At 47.7% G+C, this 22,809-nt stretch overlaps 1 protein-coding gene across 1 annotated transcript; it reads left to right on the forward strand.

Annotated features, from left to right (window-relative positions):
- The first annotated feature begins 1,521 nt into the window (after window positions 1-1,521).
- On the forward strand, window positions 1,522-22,803 carry myclb (MYCL proto-oncogene, bHLH transcription factor b). The gene is given in 3 exon segments (XM_061882663.1): window positions 1,522-1,537; window positions 1,540-2,121; window positions 19,038-22,803. Coding segments are annotated over 3 exon segments (1,296 nt in total). The 3' UTR covers window positions 19,736-22,803.
- Window positions 22,804-22,809: the final 6 nt, after the last annotated feature.

Genomic DNA, 22,809 nt, shown 5'->3' on the forward strand with positions numbered 1-22,809 from the left:
GGAGGTATTATATTACCTGCCTGCAGGGGCGTCACTAGACCTAATACTGTACTGGGGCACACCTGGGGGCACAAATAATTCATGTGAGCACGCAAGCAAAAACATTTTTAGCACTTATTTATCATAAAAAAATACATAAATAGTGCTCTAAACTATGAAATCATATCAGATGATGTTGTATTGATCTTTGATGAACCACCTTAAATTAACAGGGGGGGGGTGTGACCATGTTGCCCCTCCCTGGCAGGGTGTAAAGACTGGTATATGTTAATGAGGGGGGGGGGGGGGACCATGTTGAGCCTCCCTGGCAGGGTGTAAAGACTGGTATATGTTAATGAGGGGGGGGGGACCATGTTGCCCCTCCCTGGCAGGGTGTAAAGACTGGTATATGTTAATGAGGGGGGGGGGGGGGACCATGTTGAGCCTCCCTGGCAGGGTGTAAAGACTGGTAGATGTTAATGAGGGGGGGGGGGGGACCATGTTGCCCCTCCCTGGCAGGGTGTAAAGCCTGGTAGATGTTAATGAGGGGGGGGTGTGACCATGTTGCCCCTCCCTGGCAGGGTGTAAAGACTGGTATATGTTAATGAGGGGGGGGGGGGGACCATGTTGAGCCTCCCTGGCAGGGTGTAAAGACTGGTATATGTTAATGAGGGGGGGGGGGTACCATGTTGCCCCTCCCTGGCAGGGTGTAAAGACTGGTAGATGTTAATGGGGGGGGGGGGGGGACCATGTTGAGCCTCCCTGGCAGGGTGTAAAGACTGGTATATGTTAATGAGGGGGGGGGGGGGGTACCATGTTGCCCCTCCCTGGCAGGGTGTAAAGACTGGTATATGTTAATGAGGGGGGAGGGGGGGACCATGTTGCCCCTCCCTGGCAGGGTGTAAAGCCTGGTAGATGTTAATGAGGGGGGGGGGGGGGGACGACCATGTTGAGCCTCCCTGGCAGGGTGTAAAGACTGGTAGATGTTAATGAGGGGGGGGGGGGGACCATGTTGCCCCTCCCTGGCAGGGTGTAAAGACTGGTATATGTTAATGAGGGGGGGGGGGACCATGTTGCCCCTCCCTGGCAGGGTGTAAAGACTGGTATATGTTAATGAGGGGGGGGGGGGGACCATGTTGAGCCTCCCTGGCAGGGTGTAAAGACTGGTATATGTTAATGAGGGGGGGGGGGACCATGTTGCCCCTCCCTGGCAGGGTGTAAAGACTGGTATATGTTAATGAGGGGGGGGGGGACCATGTTGAGCCTCCCTGGCAGGGTGTAAAGACTGGTATATGTTAATGAGGGGGGGGGGGTACCATGTTGCCCCTCCCTGGCAGGGTGTAAAGACTGGTATATGTTAATGAGGGGGCGGGGGGACCATGTTGCCCCTCCCTGGCAGGGTGTAAAGACTGGTATATGTTAATGAGGGGGCGGGGGGACCATGTTGCCCCTCCCTGGTAGATACTTTGTGATGACTACCCAGAAGGTGTGATTCTGAAATGCTTGTGTCTGCAGACGGAGGGAAGAAGAAGGTGTGACCTCATGCCGGGCATCAGCTCCTCCACGACAGCTGGGAAATGGACATGGAGAACCTGGACTACTACCAGGATGATTTCTATGACGACCACAACCCCGATGAGGATTTCTTCCAGTCCATGGCGCCCAGCGAGGACATATGGAAGAAATTTGAGCTGGTGCCGACCCCGCCCGTGTCCCCCGTGCGGGCGCCGGAGGGGTCGGGCAGGTCAGTGTGTCCGAGTCTCGGGGACAAGCTGGAGTGGGTGTCCCAGTTCCTGGGGCAGGAGGACCAGCAGCAGCAGGACCTGCCTTGCAAAGTGGGCCCGGCCAGCGACTCGGCGGGGAACCTGAGCTCCATCATCATCCAGGACTGCATGTGGAGCTGCTTCTCTGCCGGCCAGCAGCTGGAGAGACTGGTGGGGGAGCGCCGCCTCTCCTGCCCCGTCAGGCTTGGACCCGCCGGGTTGTCCCCGGGTAGGACGCAGGGTGTCCCCGCCCACCCCCCGGCTGCTCTCGGCGGCGGGGCGGCAGATTGTGTGGACCCGGCCGCCGTGCTCGCCTTCCCACACGTCAGCTGCAAGAAGCAAGTGTCCTCCGGCTCCGAGTCTCACAGCGACTCCTCAGGTGGGTGGTCTGCACTCTTTAATCCAAATAAGTGTTTGATGAGCATTCCGCAACTTGATCAGTATTTATTGCCACCTTTCCCAACTTCTTTGTCACGTGTTGCTGGCATCAAATTCTAAGTTATTTATTGGCAAAAAAAATGTTTATGAGTTTGAACATCAAATATGTTGTCTTTGTAGCATATTCAACTGAATATGGGTTGGAAAGGATTTGCAAATCATTGTATTCTGTTTATATTTACATCTAACACAATTTCCCCACTCATATGGAAACAGGGTTTGTAGTACCTTTGTCACCGCCACGGCTGCCACCACAATAATACACAACTGATGATAAACAGCTAATGATACACAAATTATACTAAACAGCTGCCACCACAATAATACACAAATGATGATAAACAGCTAATGATACATTAATTATACTAAACAGCTGCCAGCACAATAATACACAAATGATGATAAACAGCTGCCACCACAATAATACACAACTGATGATAAACAGCTAATGATACATTAATTATACTAAACAGCTGCCAGCACAATAATACAAAAATGATGATAAACAGCTGCCACCACAATAATACACAACTGATGATAAGCAGCTAATGATACACAAATTATACTAAACAGCTGCCACCACAATAATACACAAATGATGATAAACAGCTGCCACCACAATGATACACAAATGATGATAAACAGCTGCCACTACAATAATACACAACTGATGATAAGCAGCTAATGATACACAAATTATACTAAACAGCTGCCACCACAATAATACACAAATGATGATAAACAGCTGCCACCACAATGATACACAAATGATGATAAACAGCTGCCACCACAATAATACACAACTGATGATAAGCAGCTAATGATACACAAATTATACTAAACAGCTGCCACCACAATAATACACAAATGATGATAAACAGCTGCCACCACAATGATACACAAATGATGATAAACAGCTGCCACCACAATAATACACAACTGATGATAAGCAGCTAATGATACACAAATTATACTAAACAGCTGCCACCACAATAATACACAAATGATGATAAACAGCTGCCACTACAATAATACACAACTGATGATAAACAGCTAATGATAGACAAATTATACTAAACAGCTGCCACCACAATAATACACAAATGATGATAAACATCTGTCACCACAATAATACACAAATGATGATAAACAGCTGCCACCACAATAATACACAACTGATGATAAACAGCTAATGATACATTAATTATACTAAACAGCTGCCAGCACAATAATACAAAAATGATGATAAACAGCTGCCACCACAATAATACACAACTGATGATAAGCAGCTAATGATACACAAATTATACTAAACAGCTGCCACCACAATAATACACAAATGATGATAAACAGCTGCCACCACAATGATACACAAATGATGATAAACAGCTGCCACTACAATAATACACAACTGATGATAAGCAGCTAATGATACACAAATTATACTAAACAGCTGCCACCACAATAATACACAAATGATGATAAACAGCTGCCACCACAATGATACACAAATGATGATAAACAGCTGCCACCACAATAATACACAACTGATGATAAGCAGCTAATGATACACAAATTATACTAAACAGCTGCCACCACAATAATACACAAATGATGATAAACAGCTGCCACCACAATGATACACAAATGATGATAAACAGCTGCCACCACAATAATACACAACTGATGATAAGCAGCTAATGATACACAAATTATACTAAACAGCTGCCACCACAATAATACACAAATGATGATAAACAGCTGCCACTACAATAATACACAACTGATGATAAACAGCTAATGATAGACAAATTATACTAAACAGCTGCCACCACAATAATACACAAATGATGATAAACATCTGTCACCACAATAATACACAAATGATGATAAACAGCTGCCACCACAATAATACACAAATGATGATAAACAGCTAATGATACACAAATTATACTAAACAGCTGCCACCACAATAATACACAAATGATAAACAGCTGCCACCAGAATAATACACAAATTATACTAAACAGCTGCCACCACAATAATACACAAATGATGATAAACAGCTGCCACAACAATAATACACAAATGATGATAAACAGCTGCCACCACAATAATACACGAATGATAATAAACAGCTGCCACTACAATAATACACAAATGATAAACAGCTGCCACCACAATAATCCACAAATGATGATAAACAGCTGCCACCACAATAATACACGAATGATAATAAACAGCTGCCACTACAATAATACACAAATGATGATAAACAGCTGCCACCACAATAATACACAAATGATGATAAACAGCTGCAACCACAATAATACACAAATTATACTAAACAGCTGCCACCACAATAATACACAAATGATGATAAACAGCTGGCACCACAATAATACACAAATGATGATAAACAGCTGCCACCACAATAATACACAAATTATACTAAACAGCTGCCACAACAATAATACACAAATTATACTAAACAGCTGCCACAACAATAATACACAAATGATGATAAACAGCTGCCACCACAATAATACACAAATGATGATAAACAGCTGCCACCACAATAATACAGAAATTATACTAAACAGCTGCCACCACAATAATACACAAATGATGAAAAACAGCTGCCACTACAATAATACACAAATGATGATAAACAGCTAATGATACACAAATTATACTAAACAGCTGCCACCACAATAATACACAAATGATGATAAACAGCTGCCACCACAATAATACACAAATTATACTAAACAGCTGCCACAACAATAATACACAAATGATGATAAACAGCTGCCACCACAATAATACACAAATGATGATAAACAGCTGCCACCACAATAATACACAAATGATGATAAACAGCTGCCACAACAATAATACACGAATGATAATAAATAGCTGCCACTACAATAATACACAAATGATGATAAACAGCTGCCACAACAATAATACACAAATGATGATAAACAGCTAATGATACACAAATTATACTAAACAGCTGCCACCACAATAATACACAAATGATGATAAACAGCTGCCACCACAATAATACACAAATGATGATAAACAGCTGCCACCACAATAATACACAAATTATACTAAACAGCTGCCACCACAATAATACACAAATTATACTAAACAGCTGCCACCACAATAATACACAAATGATGATAAACAGCTGCCACCACAATAATACACGAATGATAATAAACAGCTGCCACTACAATAAAACACAAATGATGATAAACAGCTGCCACCACAATAATCCACAAATGATGATAAACAGCTGCCACCACAATAATACACAAATGATGATAAACAGCTGCCACCACAATAATACACGAATGATAATAAACAGCTGCCAATACAATAATACACAAATGATGATAAACAGCTGCCACTACAATAATACACAAATGATGATAAACAGCTGCCACCACAATAATCCACAAATGATGAAAAACAGCTGCCACAACAATAATCCACAAATGATGATAAACAGCTGCCACCACAATAATCCACAAATTATACTAAACAGCTGCCACCACAATAATACACAAATGATGGTAAACAGCTGCCACCACAATAATACACAAATGATGATAAACAGCTGCCACCACAATAATACACGAATGATAATAAACAGCTGCCACTACAGTAATACACAAATGATGATAAACAGCTGCCACCACAATAATACACAAATGATGCTAAACAGCTGCCACCACAATAATAAACGTATGACATTAAACAGCTGCCACAACAATAATACACAATAATATACCAATGATGCTAAACAGCTGCCACCACAATAATAAACTTATGACGTTAAACAGCTGCCACAACAATAATACACAATAATATACCAATGATGCTAAACAGCTGCCACCACAATAATAAACTTATGACACTAAACATCTGCCACAACAGTACTACACAAATGATGATAAACATCTGCCACCACAATAATAAACAAATGATAGCTGTCACCACAATAATAAACAAATGATGGCTGCTACAACAATAATAAACAAATGATGATTGCTGCCACAACAATAATAAACAATTGATGATAAACTGCTAATACTAAAAAAATATGATAAACAGCTGCCACAACAATAATAAACAAATAACAAACAGCTAATAATAAACAAATGATGGTAAACCGCTGCCACCACAATAATAAACAGATAGCTGCCACCCAATAATAAACAAAGGATGATTAAACAGCTGCCATCGCAATAATAAACAAATGATGGTAAACCGCTGCCACCACGATAAACGGATAGCTGCCACACAATAATAAAGAAATTATGATAAACCGCTAATAATAAGCTAATGTTGATAAACAGCTGCCACCACAATAATAATGGCTCCTGCAGGTGGTGTACCTAATAATAGTGTGCATGAAGGAGCTGTGTCAATAACTGCCTCTCAGCCCTCCTCCTAACCCATGGTTGTGTTACCTTAGTGCATTGAACACATGGTTGTGTTACCTTAGTGCATTGAACACATGGTTGTGTTACCTTGGTGCATTGAACACATGGTTGTGTTACCTTAGTGCATTGAACACATGGTTGTGTTACCTTGGTGCATTGAACACATGGTTGTGTTACCTTGGTGCATTGAACACATGGTTGTGTTACCTTGGTGCATTGAACACATGGTTGTGTTACCTTGGTGCATTGAACACATGGTTGTGTTACCTTGGTGCATTGAACACATGGTTGTGTTACCTTGGTGCATTGAACACATGGTTGTGTTACCTTGGTGCATTGAACACATGGTTGTGTTACCTTGGTGCATTGAACACATGGTTGTGTTACCTTGGTGCATTGAACACATGGTTGTGTTACCTTAGTGCATTGAACACATGGTTGTGTTACCTTAGTGCATTGAACCCATGGTTGTGTTACCTTAGTGCATTGAACACATGGTTGTGTTACCTTAGTGCATTGAACACATGGTTGTGTTACCTTAGTGCATTGAACACATGGTTGTGTTACCTTAGTGCATTGAACACATGGTTGTGTTACCTTAGTGCATGGAACACATGGTTGTGTTACCTTAGTGCATGCAACACATGGTTGTGTTACCTTAGTGCATGGAACACATGGTTGTGTTACCTTAGTGCATTGAACACATGGTTGTGTTACCTTAGTGCATTGAACACATGGTTGTGTTACCTTAGTGCATTGAACACATGGTTGTGTTACCTTATTGCATTGAACACATGGTTGTGTTACCTTAGTGCATTGAACACATGGTTGTGTTACCTTATTGCATTGAACACATGGTTGTGTTACCTTAGTGCATTGAACACATGGTTGTGTTACCTTAGTGCATTGAACACATGGTTGTGTTACCTTAGTGCATTGAACACATGGTTGTGTTACCTTAGTGCATTGAACCCATGATTGTGTTACCTTAGTGCATTGAACACATGGTTGTGTTACCTTAGTGCATTGAACACATGGTTGTGTTACCTTAGTGCATTGAACACATGGTTGTGTTACCTTAGTGCATGGAACACATGGTTGTGTTACCTTAGTGCATGCAACACATGGTTGTGTTACCTTAGTGCATGGAACACATGGTTGTGTTACCTTAGTGCATTGAACACATGGTTGTGTTACCTTAGTGCATTGAACACATGGTTGTGTTACCTTATTGCATTGAACACATGGTTGTGTTACCTTAGTGCATTGAACACATGGTTGTGTTACCTTAGTGCATTGAACACATGGTTGTGTTACCTTAGTGCATTGAACACATGGTTGTGTTACCTTAGTGCATGGAACACATGGTTGTGTTACCTTAGTGCATGCAACACATGGTTGTGTTACCTTAGTGCATGGAACACATGGTTGTGTTACCTTAGTGCATTGAACACATGGTTGTGTTACCTTAGTGCATTGAACACATGGTTGTGTTACCTTATTGCATTGAACACATGGTTGTGTTACCTTAGTGCATTGAACACATGGTTGTGTTACCTTATTGCATTGAACACATGGTTGTGTTACCTTAGTGCATTGAACACATGGTTGTGTTACCTTAGTGCATTGAACACATGGTTGTGTTACCTTAGTGCATTGAACACATGGTTGTGTTACCTTAGTGCATGGAACACATGGTTGTGTTACCTTAGTGCATGCAACACATGGTTGTGTTACCTTAGTGCATTGAACACATGGTTGTGTTACCTTAATGCATTGAACACATGGTTGTGTTACCTTAGTGCATTGAACACATGGTTGTGTTACCTTAGTGCATTGAACACATGGTTGTGTTACCTTAGTGCATTGAACACATGGTTGTGTTACCTTAGTGCATTGAACACATGGTTGTGTTACCTTAGTGCATTGAACACATGGTTGTGTTACCTTAGTGCATTGAACACATGGTTGTGTTACCTTAGTGCATGCGGCGACACATGGTTGTTACCTTGGTGCATGCGGCGACACATGGTTGTTACCTTGGTGCATGCGGCGACACATGGTTGTTACTTGGTGCATGCGGTGACCCATGGTTGTTACCTTGGTGCATGCGGTGACACATGGTTGTGTTACCTTGGTGCATGCGGCGACACATGGTTGTTACCTTGGTGCATGCGGCGACCCATGGTTGTTACTTGGTGCATGCGGTGACCCATGGTTGTTACCTTGGTGCATGCGGTGACCCATGGTTGTTACTTGGTGCATGCGGTGACCCATGGTTGTTACCTTGGTGCATGCGGTGACCCATGGTTGTTACCTTGGTGCATGCGGTGACACATGGTTGTGTTACCTTGGTGCATGCGGCGACACAGGGTTGTTACCTTGGTGCATGCGGCGACACATGGTTGTTACCTTGGTGCATGCGGCGACACATGGTTGTTACCTTGGTGCATGCGGTGACCCATGGTTGTTACCTTGGTGCATGCGGTGACACATGGTTGTGTTACCTTGGTGCATGCGGCGACACAGGGTTGTTACCTTGGTGCATGCGGCGACACATGGTTGTTACCTTGGTGCATGCGGCGACCCATGGTTGTTACTTGGTGCATGCGGTGACCCATGGTTGTTACCTTGGTGCATGCGGTGACCCATGGTTGTTACCTTGGTGCATGCGGTGACACATGGTTGTGTTACCTTGGTGCATGCGGTGACACATGGTTGTTAACTTGGTGCATGCGGTGACCCATGGTTGTGTTACCTTGGTGCATGCGGCGACACATGGTTGTTACCTTGGTGCATGCGGCGACACATGGTTGTTACCTTGGTGCATGCGGCGACACATGGTTGTTACCTTGGTGCATGCGGCGACACATGGTTGTTACCTTGGTGCATGCGGCGACCCATGGTTGTTACCTTGGTGCATGCGGCGACACACGGTTGTTACCTTGGTGCATGCGGCGACACACGGTTGTTACCTTGGTGCATGCGGTGACACATGGTTGTTACCTTGGTGCATGCGGCGACACATGGTTGTTACCTTGGTGCATGCGGTGACCCATGGTTGTTACCTTGGTGCATGCGGCGACACATGTTGTTAACTTGGTGCATGCGGTGACACATGGTTGTGTTACCTTGGTGCATGCGGCGACACATGGTTGTTACCTTGGTGCATGCGGCGACACATGGTTGTTACCTTGGTGCATGCGGTGACCCATGGTTGTTACTTGGTGCATGCGGTGACCCATGGTTGTTACCTTGGTGCATGCGGCGACACATGGTTGTGTTACCTTGGTGCATGCGGCGACTCATGGTTGTGTTACCTTGGTGCATGCGGCGACACATGGTTGTGTTACCTTGGTGCATGCGGCGACACATGTTTGTGGTACCTTGGTGCATGCGGTGACCCATGGTTGTTACCTTGGTGCATGCGGCGACACATGTTTGTGGTACCTTGGTGCATGCGGTGACCCATGGTTGTTACCTTGGTGCATGCGGCGACACATGGTTGTTACCTTGGTGCATGCGGTGACACATGGTTGTGTTACCTTGGTGCATGCGGCGACACATGGTTGTGTTACCTTGGTGCATGCGGCGACACATGTTTGTGGTACCTTGGTGCATGCGGTGACCCATGGTTGTTACCTTGGTGCATGCGGCGACACATGTTTGTGGTACCTTGGTGCATGCGGTGACCCATGGTTGTTACTTGGTGCATGCGGTGACCCATGGTTGTTACCTTGGTGCATGCGGTGACACATGGTTGTGTTACCTTGGTGCATGCGGCGACACATGGTTGTTACCTTGGTGCATGCGGCGACACATGGTTGTTACCTTGGTGCATGCGGTGACCCATGGTTGTTACTTGGTGCATGCGGTGACCCATGGTTGTTACCTTGGTGCATGCGGTGACCCATGGTTGTTACCTTGGTGCATGCGGTGACACATGGTTGTGTTACCTTGGTTCATGCGGCGACACAGGGTTGTTACCTTGGTGCATGCGGCGACACATGGTTGTTACCTTGGTGCATGCGGCGACACATGGTTGTTACCTTGGTGCATGCGGTGACCCATGGTTGTTACCTTGGTGCATGCGGTGACACATGGTTGTGTTACCTTGGTGCATGCGGCGACACAGGGTTGTTACCTTGGTGCATGCGGCGACACATGGTTGTTACCTTGGTGCATGCGGCGACCCATGGTTGTTACTTGGTGCATGCGGTGACCCATGGTTGTTACCTTGGTGCATGCGGTGACCCATGGTTGTTACCTTGGTGCATGCGGTGACACATGGTTGTGTTACCTTGGTGCATGCGGTGACACATGGTTGTTAACTTGGTGCATGCGGTGACCCATGGTTGTGTTACCTTGGTGCATGCGGCGACACATGGTTGTTACCTTGGTGCATGCGGCGACACATGGTTGTTACCTTGGTGCATGCGGCGACACATGGTTGTTACCTTGGTGCATGCGGCGACACATGGTTGTTACCTTGGTGCATGCGGCGACCCATGGTTGTTACCTTGGTGCATGCGGCGACACACGGTTGTTACCTTGGTGCATGCGGCGACACACGGTTGTTACCTTGGTGCATGCGGTGACACATGGTTGTTACCTTGGTGCATGCGGCGACACATGGTTGTTACCTTGGTGCATGCAGTGACCCATGGTTGTTACCTTGGTGCATGCGGCGACACATGTTGTTAACTTGGTGCATGCGGTGACACATGGTTGTGTTACCTTGGTGCATGCGGCGACACATGGTTGTTACCTTGGTGCATGCGGCGACACATGGTTGTTACCTTGGTGCATGCGGTGACCCATGGTTGTTACTTGGTGCATGCGGTGACCCATGGTTGTTACCTTGGTGCATGCGGCGACACATGGTTGTGTTACCTTGGTGCATGCGGCGACTCATGGTTGTGTTACCTTGGTGCATGCGGCGACACATGGTTGTGTTACCTTGGTGCATGCGGCGACACATGTTTGTGGTACCTTGGTGCATGCGGTGACCCATGGTTGTTACCTTGGTGCATGCGGCGACACATGTTTGTGGTACCTTGGTGCATGCGGTGACCCATGGTTGTTACCTTGGTGCATGCGGCGACACATGTTGTTAACTTGGTGCATGCGGTGACACATGGTTGTGTTACCTTGGTGCATGCGGCGACACATGGTTGTTACCTTGGTGCATGCGGCGACACATGGTTGTTAACTTGGTGCATGCGGCGACACATGGTTGTGTTACCTTGGTGCATGCGGCGACACATGGTTGTTACCTTGGTGCATGCGGTGACACATGGTTGTTAACTTGGTGCATGCGGCGACACATGGTTGTTAACTTGGTGCATGCGGCGACACATGTGCTGCATGGCTGCAACAACAATGTGGTGTCTCTTGTCTCCCCAAGAAGGTCAATACTGTAAATGTCGGCCACAAGGAGGCTCTTTGAGACTGTAAAGTTCCTGAGTGGGGAAAAGACTTTCCCTCTTTTCCACTCACGCAGGCCAGCATGTCATGTGGACCTGAGAGCTGAGAGCTGAGAGCGCCCAGTGGAATGTCACAAAGGAGACTTGTTGCTGCATTCCTGCACTCCACAGGCCACAGTGCCAATTGTATCAGTGGGTGAACTTTGTCCCGCCTGGATAGGTCCACCTTTGGAGGAGAAGTCTGTCTGGGCTGAACAGGTCCACCCTCATAGGAGAAGTCTGTCTGGGCTCAAAAGGTCCACCTTTAGAGGAGAAGTCTGTCTGGGCTGAACAGGTCCACCCTTATAGGAGAAGTCTGTCTGGGCTGAACAGGTCCACCTTTGGAGGAGAAGTCTGTCTGGGCTGAACAGGTCCACCTTTGGAGGAGAAGTCTGTCTGGGCTGAACAGGTCCACCTTTAGAGGAGAAGTCTGTCTGGGCTGAACAGGTCCACCTTTGGAGGAGAAGTCTGTCTGGGCTCAAAAGGTCCACCCTTATAGGAGAAGTCTGTCTGGGCTGAACAGGTCCACCCTTATAGGAGAAGTCTGTCTGGGCTGAACAGGTCCACCTTTAGAGGAGAAGTCTGTCTGGGCTGAACAGGTCCACCTTTGGAGGAGAAGTCTGTCTGGGCTGAACAGGTCCACCTTTGGAGGAGAAGTCTGTCTGGGCTGAACAGGTCCACCTTTGGAGGAGAAGTCTGTCTGGGCTGAACAGGTCCACCTTTGGAGGAGAAGTCTATCTGGGCTGAACAGGTCCACCTTTGGAGGAGAAGTCTATCTGGGCTGAACAGGTCCACCTTTGGAGGAGAAGTCTATCTGGGCTGAACAGGTCCACCTTTAGAGGAGAAGTCTGTCTGGGCTGAACAGGTCCACCTTTAGAGGAGAAGTCTGTCTGGGCTGAACAGGTCCACCCTCATAGGAGAAGTCTGTCTGGGCTGAACAGGTCCACCCTCATAGGAGAAGTCTGTCTGGGCTGAACAGGTCCACCTTTGGAGGAGAAGTCTGTCTGGGCTGAACAGGTCCACCTTTGGAGGAGAAGTCTATCTGGGCTGAACAGGTCCACCTTTGGAGGAGAAGTCTATCTGGGCTGAACAGGTCCACCTTTAGAGGAGAAGTCTGTCTGGGCTGAACAGGTCCACCTTTAGAGGAGAAGTCTGTCTGGGCTGAACAGGTCCACCTTTAGAGGAGAAGTCTATCTGGGCTGAACAGGTCCACCTTTAGAGGAGAAGTCTGTCTGGGCTGAACAGGTCCACCCTCATAGGAGAAGTCTGTCTGGGCTGAACAGGTCCACCCTCATAGGAGAAGTCTGTCTGGGCTGAACAGGTCCACCTTTGGAGGAGAAGTCTATCTGGGCTGAACAGGTCCACCTTTGGAGGAGAAGTCTATCTGGGCTGAACAGGTCCACCTTTGGAGGAGAAGTCTATCTGGGCTGAACAGGTCCACCTTTAGAGGAGAAGTCTGTCTGGGCTGAACAGGTCCACCTTTAGAGGAGAAGTCTGTCTGGGCTGAACAGGTCCACCTTTAGAGGAGAAGTCTATCTGGGCTGAACAGGTCCACCTTTAGAGGAGAAGTCTGTCTGGGCTGAACAGGTCCACCCTCATAGGAGAAGTCTGTCTGGGCTGAACAGGTCCACCTTTGGAGGAGAAGTCTGTCTGGGCTGAACAGGTCCACCCTTATAGGAGAAGTCTGTCTGGGCTGAACAGGTCCACCTTTGGAGGAGAAGTCTGTCTGGGCTGAACAGGTCCACCCTTATAGGAGAAGTCTGTCTGGGCTGAACAGGTCCACCATTATAGGAGAAGTCTGTCTGGGCTGAACAGGTCCACCTTTAGAGGAGACGTCTGTCTGGGCTGAACAGGTCCACCTTTGGAGGAGAAGTCTGTCTGGGCTGAACAGGTCCACCTTTAGAGGAGAAGTCTATCTGGGCTGAACAGGTCCACCTTTAGAGGAGAAGTCTGTCTGGGCTGAACAGGTCCACCTTTGGAGGAGAAGTCTGTCTGGGCTGAACAGGTCCACCTTTGGAGGAGAAGTCTGTCTGGGCTGAACAGGTCCACCTTTGGAGGAGAAGTCTGTCTGGGCTGAACAGGTCCACCCATAGCTACTTGGAACATGGCTGAAGATGTTGCCAGGATTGGATGTTGTGGAGAGAAAATGTGCTGACTCATCATTCTTGAGCGACAGTTTCTGGTTTCCACTTGAGTGCCTTTTAATCCAGGACCCTTGTGACTCTGTTCCAATGATTGAAGATGGGGAACTTCCACTTCATTTCACTACATTTTCAACAAGCAGTCAATGCAGAAGTTGTGACGTCGCCATGGAATCCAAACGTGCACTTGTGTTCCTCGTACACTTGTGTTCCTCGTGCACTTGTGTTCCTCGCGCACTTGTGTTCTTCGTGCACTTGTGTTCCTCGTGCACTTGTGTTCCTCGTACACTTGTGTTCCTCGTGCACTTGTGTTCCTCGTGCACTTGTGTTCCTCGTGCACTTGTGTTCCTCGTACACTTGTGTTCCTCGTACACTTGTGTTCCTCGTGCACTTGTGTTCCTCGTGTACTTGTGTTCCTCGTGCACTTGTGTTCCTCGTGCACTTGTGTTCCTCGTGTACTTGTGTTCCTCGTACACTTGTGTTCCTCGTGCACTTGTGTTCCTCGTACACTTGTGTTCCTCGTGCACTTGTGTTCCTCGTGCACTTGTGTTCCTCGTGCACTTGTGTTCCTCGTACACTTGTGTTCCTCGTACACTTGGGTTCCTCGTACACTTGTGTTCCTCGTGCACTTGTGTTCCTCGTACACTTGTGTTCCTCGTGCACTTGTGTTCCTCGTGCACTTGTGTTCCTCGTGCACTTGTGTTCCTCGTGCACTTGTGTTCCTCGTGCACTTGTGTTCCTCGTGCACTTGTGTTCTTCGTACACTTGTGTTCCTCGTGCACTTGTGTTCCTCGTGCACTTGTGTTCCTCGTGCACTTGTGTTCCTCGTGCACTTGTGTTCCTCGTGCACTTGTGTTCTTCGTGCACTTGTGTTCCTCGTGCACTTGTGTTCCTCGTGCACTTGTGTTCCTCGTGCACTTGTGTTCCTCGTACACTTGTGTTCCTCGTACAGACGCAGCAGGAACGTCTTAACAAGTCAACTGCTTATTGATTTAGCTCAGACCTACTTCCTGTTTCGGTCTACAGCACTGAGCTTTCTGGGTAATGTAGTAGGGCTGCACGCTTTGGAGAAAAAACCTAATTGCGATTTTTCTCTCAAATTTCAATTAGCGTTTTTTTGGTATTTATTATACACACAAGTACAAAATAAGGAGTGTGACCTTAAGACTGTCAAGCGACATTTGGGTCTTAAGGGGCCACACACTGCAATGTGCAGTCATCATCCTTCCACTTATCCAAGGTGTGGTCGCGGGGGCAGCAGCCCAAGCAGAGAAACCCAGACCTCCCTCTCCCCAGCCACTTCGCCCAGCTCCTCCCGGGTGATCCCAAAGTGTTCCCAGACCAGCTGGGAGACCTAGTCTCTCTACCGGTCGGAGGCGCCCTAAACACCTCAATAATTTACTTTTCAAAAAATGTGGCTTTTTGCAGACAGACTCAGAGCTTTTGTGTACATAATTCCTTTAAAATGAAGAAATAACTGCAATCATAATTTTTTTGGGTCGTGTTGATGGGCTTATATTGCCAATCTGGTTTGAAGCAGAAATATGCCCACAACTGGACATTTGGCTTCGTAATCTTATTTTTCCCCCCCTTTGCCGTACTTCTCACTAGCAAGTTGCAAGGCTCTCTCTACGTGTTTCCTGAGTGTGTGAAGTGAAGTGAATTAAATTTATATAGCGCTTTTCTCGAGTGACTCAAAGCGCTTTACATAGTGAAACCCAATATCTAAGTTACATTCGAACCAGTGTGGGTGGCACTGGGAGCAGGTGGGTAAACTGTCTTGCCCAAGGACACAACGGCAGTAACTAGGATGGCACAAGCGGGAATCGAACCTGCAACCCTCAAGTTGCTGGCACGGCCACTCTACCAACCGAGCTGTACCGCCCCAACCATGAGTTGATGAACGTGGACGTGGACCCCGACTTAAACAAGTTGAAAAACTTATTGGGGTGTTACCATTTAGTGGTCAATTGTACAGAATATGTACTGTACTGTGCAATCTACTAATACAAGAATCAATCAAAAAACTGCACACAGATTGTGGATGCGGGAAAAGAGGGCTCACTGCGTCCACCGAGCGATGCATAGTGAGTCCTCTTTCGCCTTGTTTGAAGTGAGAGTCGACAACCATCCATCCATCCATCATCTTCCGCTTATCCGAGGTCGGGTCGCGGGGGCAACAGCCTAAGCAGGGAAACCCAGACTTCCCTCTCCCCAGCCACTTCGTCTCGCTCTTCCCGGGGGATCCCGAGGCGTTCCCAGGCCAGCCGGGAGACATAGTCTTCCCAACGTGTCCTGGGTCTACCCCGTGGCCTCCTACCGGTTGGACGTGCCCTAAACACCTCCCTAGGGAGGCGTTCGGGTGGCATCCTGACCAGATGCCCGAACCACCTCATCTGGCTCCTCTCGATGTGGAGGAGCAGAGGCTTTACTTTGAGTTCCTCCCGGATGGCAGAGCTTCTCACCCTATCTCTAAGGGAGAGACCCAAACTCATTTGGGCCGCTTGTACCCGTGATTTATCCTTTCGGTCATGACCCAAAGCTCATGACCATAGGTGAGGATGGGAACGTAGATCGACCGGTAAATTGAGAGATTTGCCTTCCGGCTCAGCTCCTTCTTCACCTCAACGGATCGGTACAACGTCCGCATTACTGAAGACGCCGCACCGATCCGCCTGTCGATCTCACGATCCACTCTTCCCCCACTCGTGAACAAGACTCCTAGGTACTTGAACTCCTCCACTTGGGGCAGGGTCTCCTCCCCAACCCGGAGATGGCATTCCACCCTTTTCCGGGCGAGAACCATGGACTCGGACTTGGAGGTGCTGATTCTCATTCCGGTCGCTTCACACTCGGCTGCAAACCGATCCAGTGAGAGCTGAAGATCCCGGTCAGATGAAGCCATCAGGACCACATCATCTGCAAAAAGCAGAGACCTAATCCTGCGGTCACCAAACCGGAACCCCTCAACGCCTTGACTGCGCCTAGAAATTCTGTCCATAAAAGTTATGAACAGAATGGGTGACAAAGGACAGCCTTGGCGGAGTCCAACCCTCACTGGAAATGTGTTCGACTTACTGCCGGCAATGCGGACCAAGCTCTGACACTGATCGTACAGGGAGCGGACCGCCACAATAAGACAGTCCGATACCCCATACTCTCTGAGCACTCCCCACAGGACTTCCCGAGGAACACGGTCGAATGCCTTCTCCAAGTCCACAAAGCACATGTAGACTGGTTGGGCAAACTCCCATGCACCCTCAAGAACCCTGCCCAGAGTATAGAGCTGGTCCACAGTTCCACGACCAGGACGAAAACCACACTGTTCCTCCTGAATCCGAGGTTGGACTATCCGGCGTAGCCTCCTCTCCAGTACACCTGAATAAACCTTACCGGGAAGTCTGAGGAGTGTGAGTAGTCGACAACCCTGATTGACAAACATGGCGGCCACTTAAATTCCGCTGACGGTGGGAAAAAAAACAAGCTCTTGCGATTACGTTTCAGTGTTGATGAATCACGCAGCCCAACAAAGGTAATAAATCAACACTTAGTTTACACCGAGTTTATTTCTACTGGCTGATTAGTTGCTTTTTCACCAAGCGCTCACATTGGGAAACACACGTTCAAGGTGGTGGTGGTAAGCTCCGTTTCCACCGCTGTGGGGGCCACAACGGCAGTGACCAGGATGAGAACAAACTGTGAAAAAGCTTCTGCAATTGGAGGGATCTCATTTCAGTTCCGGTGTTATCAGCTCACATAGACATTCTTAGTGCCGTATCACACAACTTCATCTTCTCCCTTTTTTCTAACAAACTAGTCTTATCTTTTCTTTGTACACAACCACACACGCTTTCTGTCTCCTACTCTCACTTTCATGGCGTGCGGAGGAACATTCCCCTTCATCACCAGCACTGGCTTCCTGTGCACTTAAGATGTGACTTCATTACGTATAAAATACTACACGGTCTAGCTCCAGCCTATCTTGCCGATTGTATTGTACCATATGTCCCGGCAAGAAATCTGCCTTCAAAGGACTCCGCCTTATTAGTGATTCCCAAAGCCCAAAAAAAGTCTGCGGGCTATAGAGCGTTTTCATTTCGGGCTCCAGTACTCTGGAATGCCCTCCCGGTAAAAGTTCGAGATGCCACCTCAGTAGAAGCATTTAAGTCTCACCTTAAAACTCATTTGTATACTCTAGCCTTTAAATAGACTCCCTTTTTAGACCAGTTGATCTGCCGTTTCTTTTCTTTTTCTCCTATGTCCCACTCTCCCTTGTGGAGGGGTCCGGTCCGGTCCGGTGGCCATGTACTGCTCGCCTGTGTATCGGCTGGGGACATCTCTGCGCTGCTGATCCGCCTCCGCTTGGGATGGTTTCCTGCTGGCTCTGCTGTGAACGGGACTCTCGCTGCTGTGTTGGATCCGCTTTGGACTGGACTCTCGCGACTGTGTTGGATCCATTATGGATTGAACTTTCACAGTATCATGTTAGACCCGCTCCACATCCATTGCTTTCGTCCTCTCCAAGGTTCTCATAGTCATCATTGTCACCTACCGAGGATGTCATAGTGGTTTGTGCAGCCCTTTGAGACACTAGTGATTTAGGGCTATATAAGTAAACATTGATTGATTGATCAAATGAGGCGTCTGGACTTTGACTGTCAATGAATTTGCGGTGTGGCTTTTTACTGGTACGGCGGTGGTTGGCCTCCTGGTGATCACAGCGCCTCTGCTGGCTGCAGCATAGTACTGCGCCACTTGACAGGATGAATAATGGATGTGTTGTGTTTGCAGATGACGAGGATGACCAAGACGAGGATGAAGAGGAGATCGACGTGGTGACGCTGGAGCACAAGCAGACACAGCACAAAGTCGTCAACGCCCGCCAACCGGTGACCATCACGGTGAGAGCGGACCCCCTGGACCCCGGCATGAAGCATTTCCACATCTCCATCCATCAACAGCAGCACAACTACGCCGCCCCCTCCCCCGACACCCTCCCGCCGTCCGTGGAGCCGCCCCACAAAAGGGTCCGCCGGGAGGCCTTCAGCCCCGCGCTCCACCATCAGGGCCACAGCTGCAACCTGCCTGGGCTCGGCCACGCCCCCTCCCGTTTGGACAGCGGGCGGTCTTACGCGACAGAAGCGCCCGCCCTCAACGCCGCCTCTCCTGCCTCCCCCGCCTCGCCGTCCTCGCCCCACCTGTCCAGCGCTCAGTCGTCCGACTGCGAGGACACGGACCGACGCAAGGCACACAACTTCCTGGAGCGCAAGCGACGCAACGACCTGCGCTTGCGCTTCCTGTCGCTGCGGGACCAGATTCCTGGCTTGGCGGGCTGCCCCAAGACGCCTAAGGTGGCCATCTTGACGCGGGCCACTGAGTACCTGCAGCAGCTGCATGCCGGCGAGAGGCAGAAGAGCCAGGAGAGGAAGCAGCTGAAGGCCAAGCAGGCGCGGCTGCTGCAGAAGCTGGCACAGCTCAGACGCTTCTGACCTGAAGGAAGGAGCCTATTGGATCACCTGGACTGAAGGAAGGACCCTATTGGATCACCTGGACTGAAGGAAGGACCCTATTGGATCCCCTGGACTGAAGGAAGGAGCCTATTGGATCACCTGGACTGAAGGAAGGACCCTATTGGATCCCCTGGACTGAAGGAAGGACCCTATTGGATCCCCTGGACTGAAGGAAGGACCCTATTGGTTCACCTGGACTGAAAGAAGGACCCTATTGGATGACCTGGACTGAAGGAAGGACTTTATTGGATCACCTGGACTGAAGGAAGGACCCTATTGGATCACCTGGACTGAAGGAAGGACCCTATTGGATCCCCTGGACTGAAGGAAGGACCCTATTGGATCACCTGGACTGAAGGAAGGACCCTATTGGATCCCCTGGACTGAAGGAAGGACCCTATTGGATCCCCTGGACTGAAGGAAGGACCCTATTGGTTCACCTGGACTGAAAGAAGGACCCTATTGGATGACCTGGACTGAAGGAAGGACTTTATTGGATCACCTGGACTGAAGGAAGGACCCTATTGGATCACCTGGACTGAAGGAAGGACCCTATTGGATCACCTGGACTGAAGGAAGGACCCTATTGGTTCACCTGGACTGAAGGAAGGACCCTATTGGCTCACCTGGACTGAAGGAAGGACCCTATTGGATCACCTGGACTGAACGAAGGACCCTATTGGTTCACCTGGACTGAAGGAAGGAGCCTATTGGATCACCTGGACTGAAGGAAGGACCCTATTGGATCACCTGGACTGAAGGAAGGACCCTATTGGATCACCTGGACTGAAGGAAGGACCCTAATGGATCACCTGGACTGAAGGAAGGACCCTATTGGTTCACCTGGACTGAAGGAAGGACCCTATTAGATCACCTGGACTGAAGGAAGGAGCCTATTTGATTACCTGGACTGAAGCAAGGAGCCTATTTGATCACCTGGACTGAAGCAAGGAGCCTATTGGATCACCTGGACTGAAGGAAGGACTGCATTGATCACCTGGACTGTTTTTTTGCGGTTTGCACATTCTTGGCTTGTGAGTGAGGCCGTCTGCACAGCAAGCTTTGGACACGTGTCCCTTGGTCCTCAATAGAAGTTTAGTCCACATGAAAAGTTGCTGATCCAGCGTTGCATGCTGGGACTCGATATGATGTCTGTTCTTGTCAGACGGAAAGAGTCAACTTTATATTTTGTGCCATTTTCGCAAATCCTTTGCTGCTCGGTTGAAGTGCGACTTTTTGTATTAGTTCTATTGCAGAAGCCGTCTGAATGGTAGCAAGACCATGTGAACTTCTGGTCTGGTACTCTTTGTTTCCCCCCCAAACTGGAATGATTGTACCATGGAGATGTTGAATGTGGGCTTCAGTATATGAAAGTGGAATGGTTGTGCCATTGAAAGCAGCCACACGTTGACTGTGGGCTTCAGTATATCAAATTGGAATGGTTGTGCCATGGAGAGCAGCCACAATTCGAATGTGGGCTTCAGTATATCAAAGTGGAATGGTTGTGCTGGGGAGAAGTTGAATGTGGGCTTCAGTATATCGAAGTGGAATGGTTGTGCCATGGAAAGCAGCCACAAGTTGAATGTGGGCTTCAGTATATCAAAGTGGAATGGTTGTGCTGGGGAGAAGTTGAATGTGGGCTTGAGTATATCAAAGTGGAATGGTTGTGCTGGGGAGAAGTTGAATGTGGGCTTCAGTATATCAAAGTGGAATGGTTGTGCTGGGGAGAAGTTGAATGTGGGCTTCAGTATATCAAAGTGGAATGGTTGTGCCATGGAAAGCAGCCACAAGTTGAATGTGGGCTTCAGTATATCAAAGTGGAATGGTTGTGCTGGGGAGAAGTTGAATGTGGGCTTGAGTATATCAAAGTGGAATGGTTGTGCTGGGGAGAAGTTGAATGTGGGCTTCAGTATATCAAAGTGGAATGGTTGTGCTGGGGAGATGTTGAATGTGGGCTTCAGTATATCAAAGTAGAATGGTTGTGCTGGGGAGAAGTTGAATGTGGGCTTGAGTATATCAAAGTGGAATGGTTGTGCTGGGGAGAAGTTGAATGTGGGCTTGAGTATATCAAAGTGGAATGGTTGTGCTGGGGAGAAGTTGAATGTGGGCTTCAGTATATCAAAGTGGAATGGTTGTGCTGGGGAGAAGTTGAATGTGGGCTTCAGTATATCAAAGTGGAACGGTTGTGCCATGGAGAGCAGCCACAAGTTGAATGTGGGCTTCAGTATATCAAGCTAGAGAATGGCTGCCATGGCAAGTGTTTGAAGAGAATATTATATTTCTAAAAGTGCACATAGTTCCTGTCTGTACAGTTCCTTCCCAAACAAAACCAGACTTGTTTTTCTTCTTCAGCCTTGCGTCTTAAAGCTTGCTGGGTTTTCCAGAGATACTCATAAAGCTTCTATTTTTGTTCATAAAAGACTGCGTGAATATTGACAAGGTGGGGACACTTTGGCTCCCATTTTTCAGCGATGCCTCCTTGTTTGTCTTTTCTTTGTACTGTTTTTTTTTTGTGACAGTCACTTGACCAAAGTTTGATACTCTACTTTCCTAGCGAGCTTAGCTGTGTTGTGTTCAAGCGGCTGGTAGTTGTGTGCTGAGGATGGATGTTGTTGTTGTTTATGCCAGCTTGGTGCTCCATGTAGTCCACAAGCCATAAAACAAACACTCACTTTTCTACTGCAAACCATTGCAAATAGTTGCCAGCTGCACTCAGGAATATATATATATATATATTTTTTTTCTGAGCTTGTAAGAAGCTCAGGAGCCTCCTGGTGAGCCGGGAGATCAGACCAGAGTCTTGATGATCAATCTTCTTACTTGACCACATCCCTGCTCATGACTTCAGCACAAACCACCAGTTGCCCTCATTTTCATTCCTCAGAATCCTTTCATTTGTGTCGGTTGCCAGATGTAGACTTTGCATACACCTTTGCACTACTTCTCCGCTGATTGTTTGGAGCCTCGCATCAGCATTTTGCTTTTTCTGTACCTCATAAGCCTATTGTGGATGAAGACTCAGAATAAACGGACATTTTTTGACATCATCTTTA

This window comes from Nerophis ophidion, linkage group LG21 (assembly GCF_033978795.1).
Source record: "Nerophis ophidion isolate RoL-2023_Sa linkage group LG21, RoL_Noph_v1.0, whole genome shotgun sequence".
In the NCBI taxonomy this organism is placed as follows: Eukaryota; Metazoa; Chordata; class Actinopteri; order Syngnathiformes; family Syngnathidae; genus Nerophis; species Nerophis ophidion.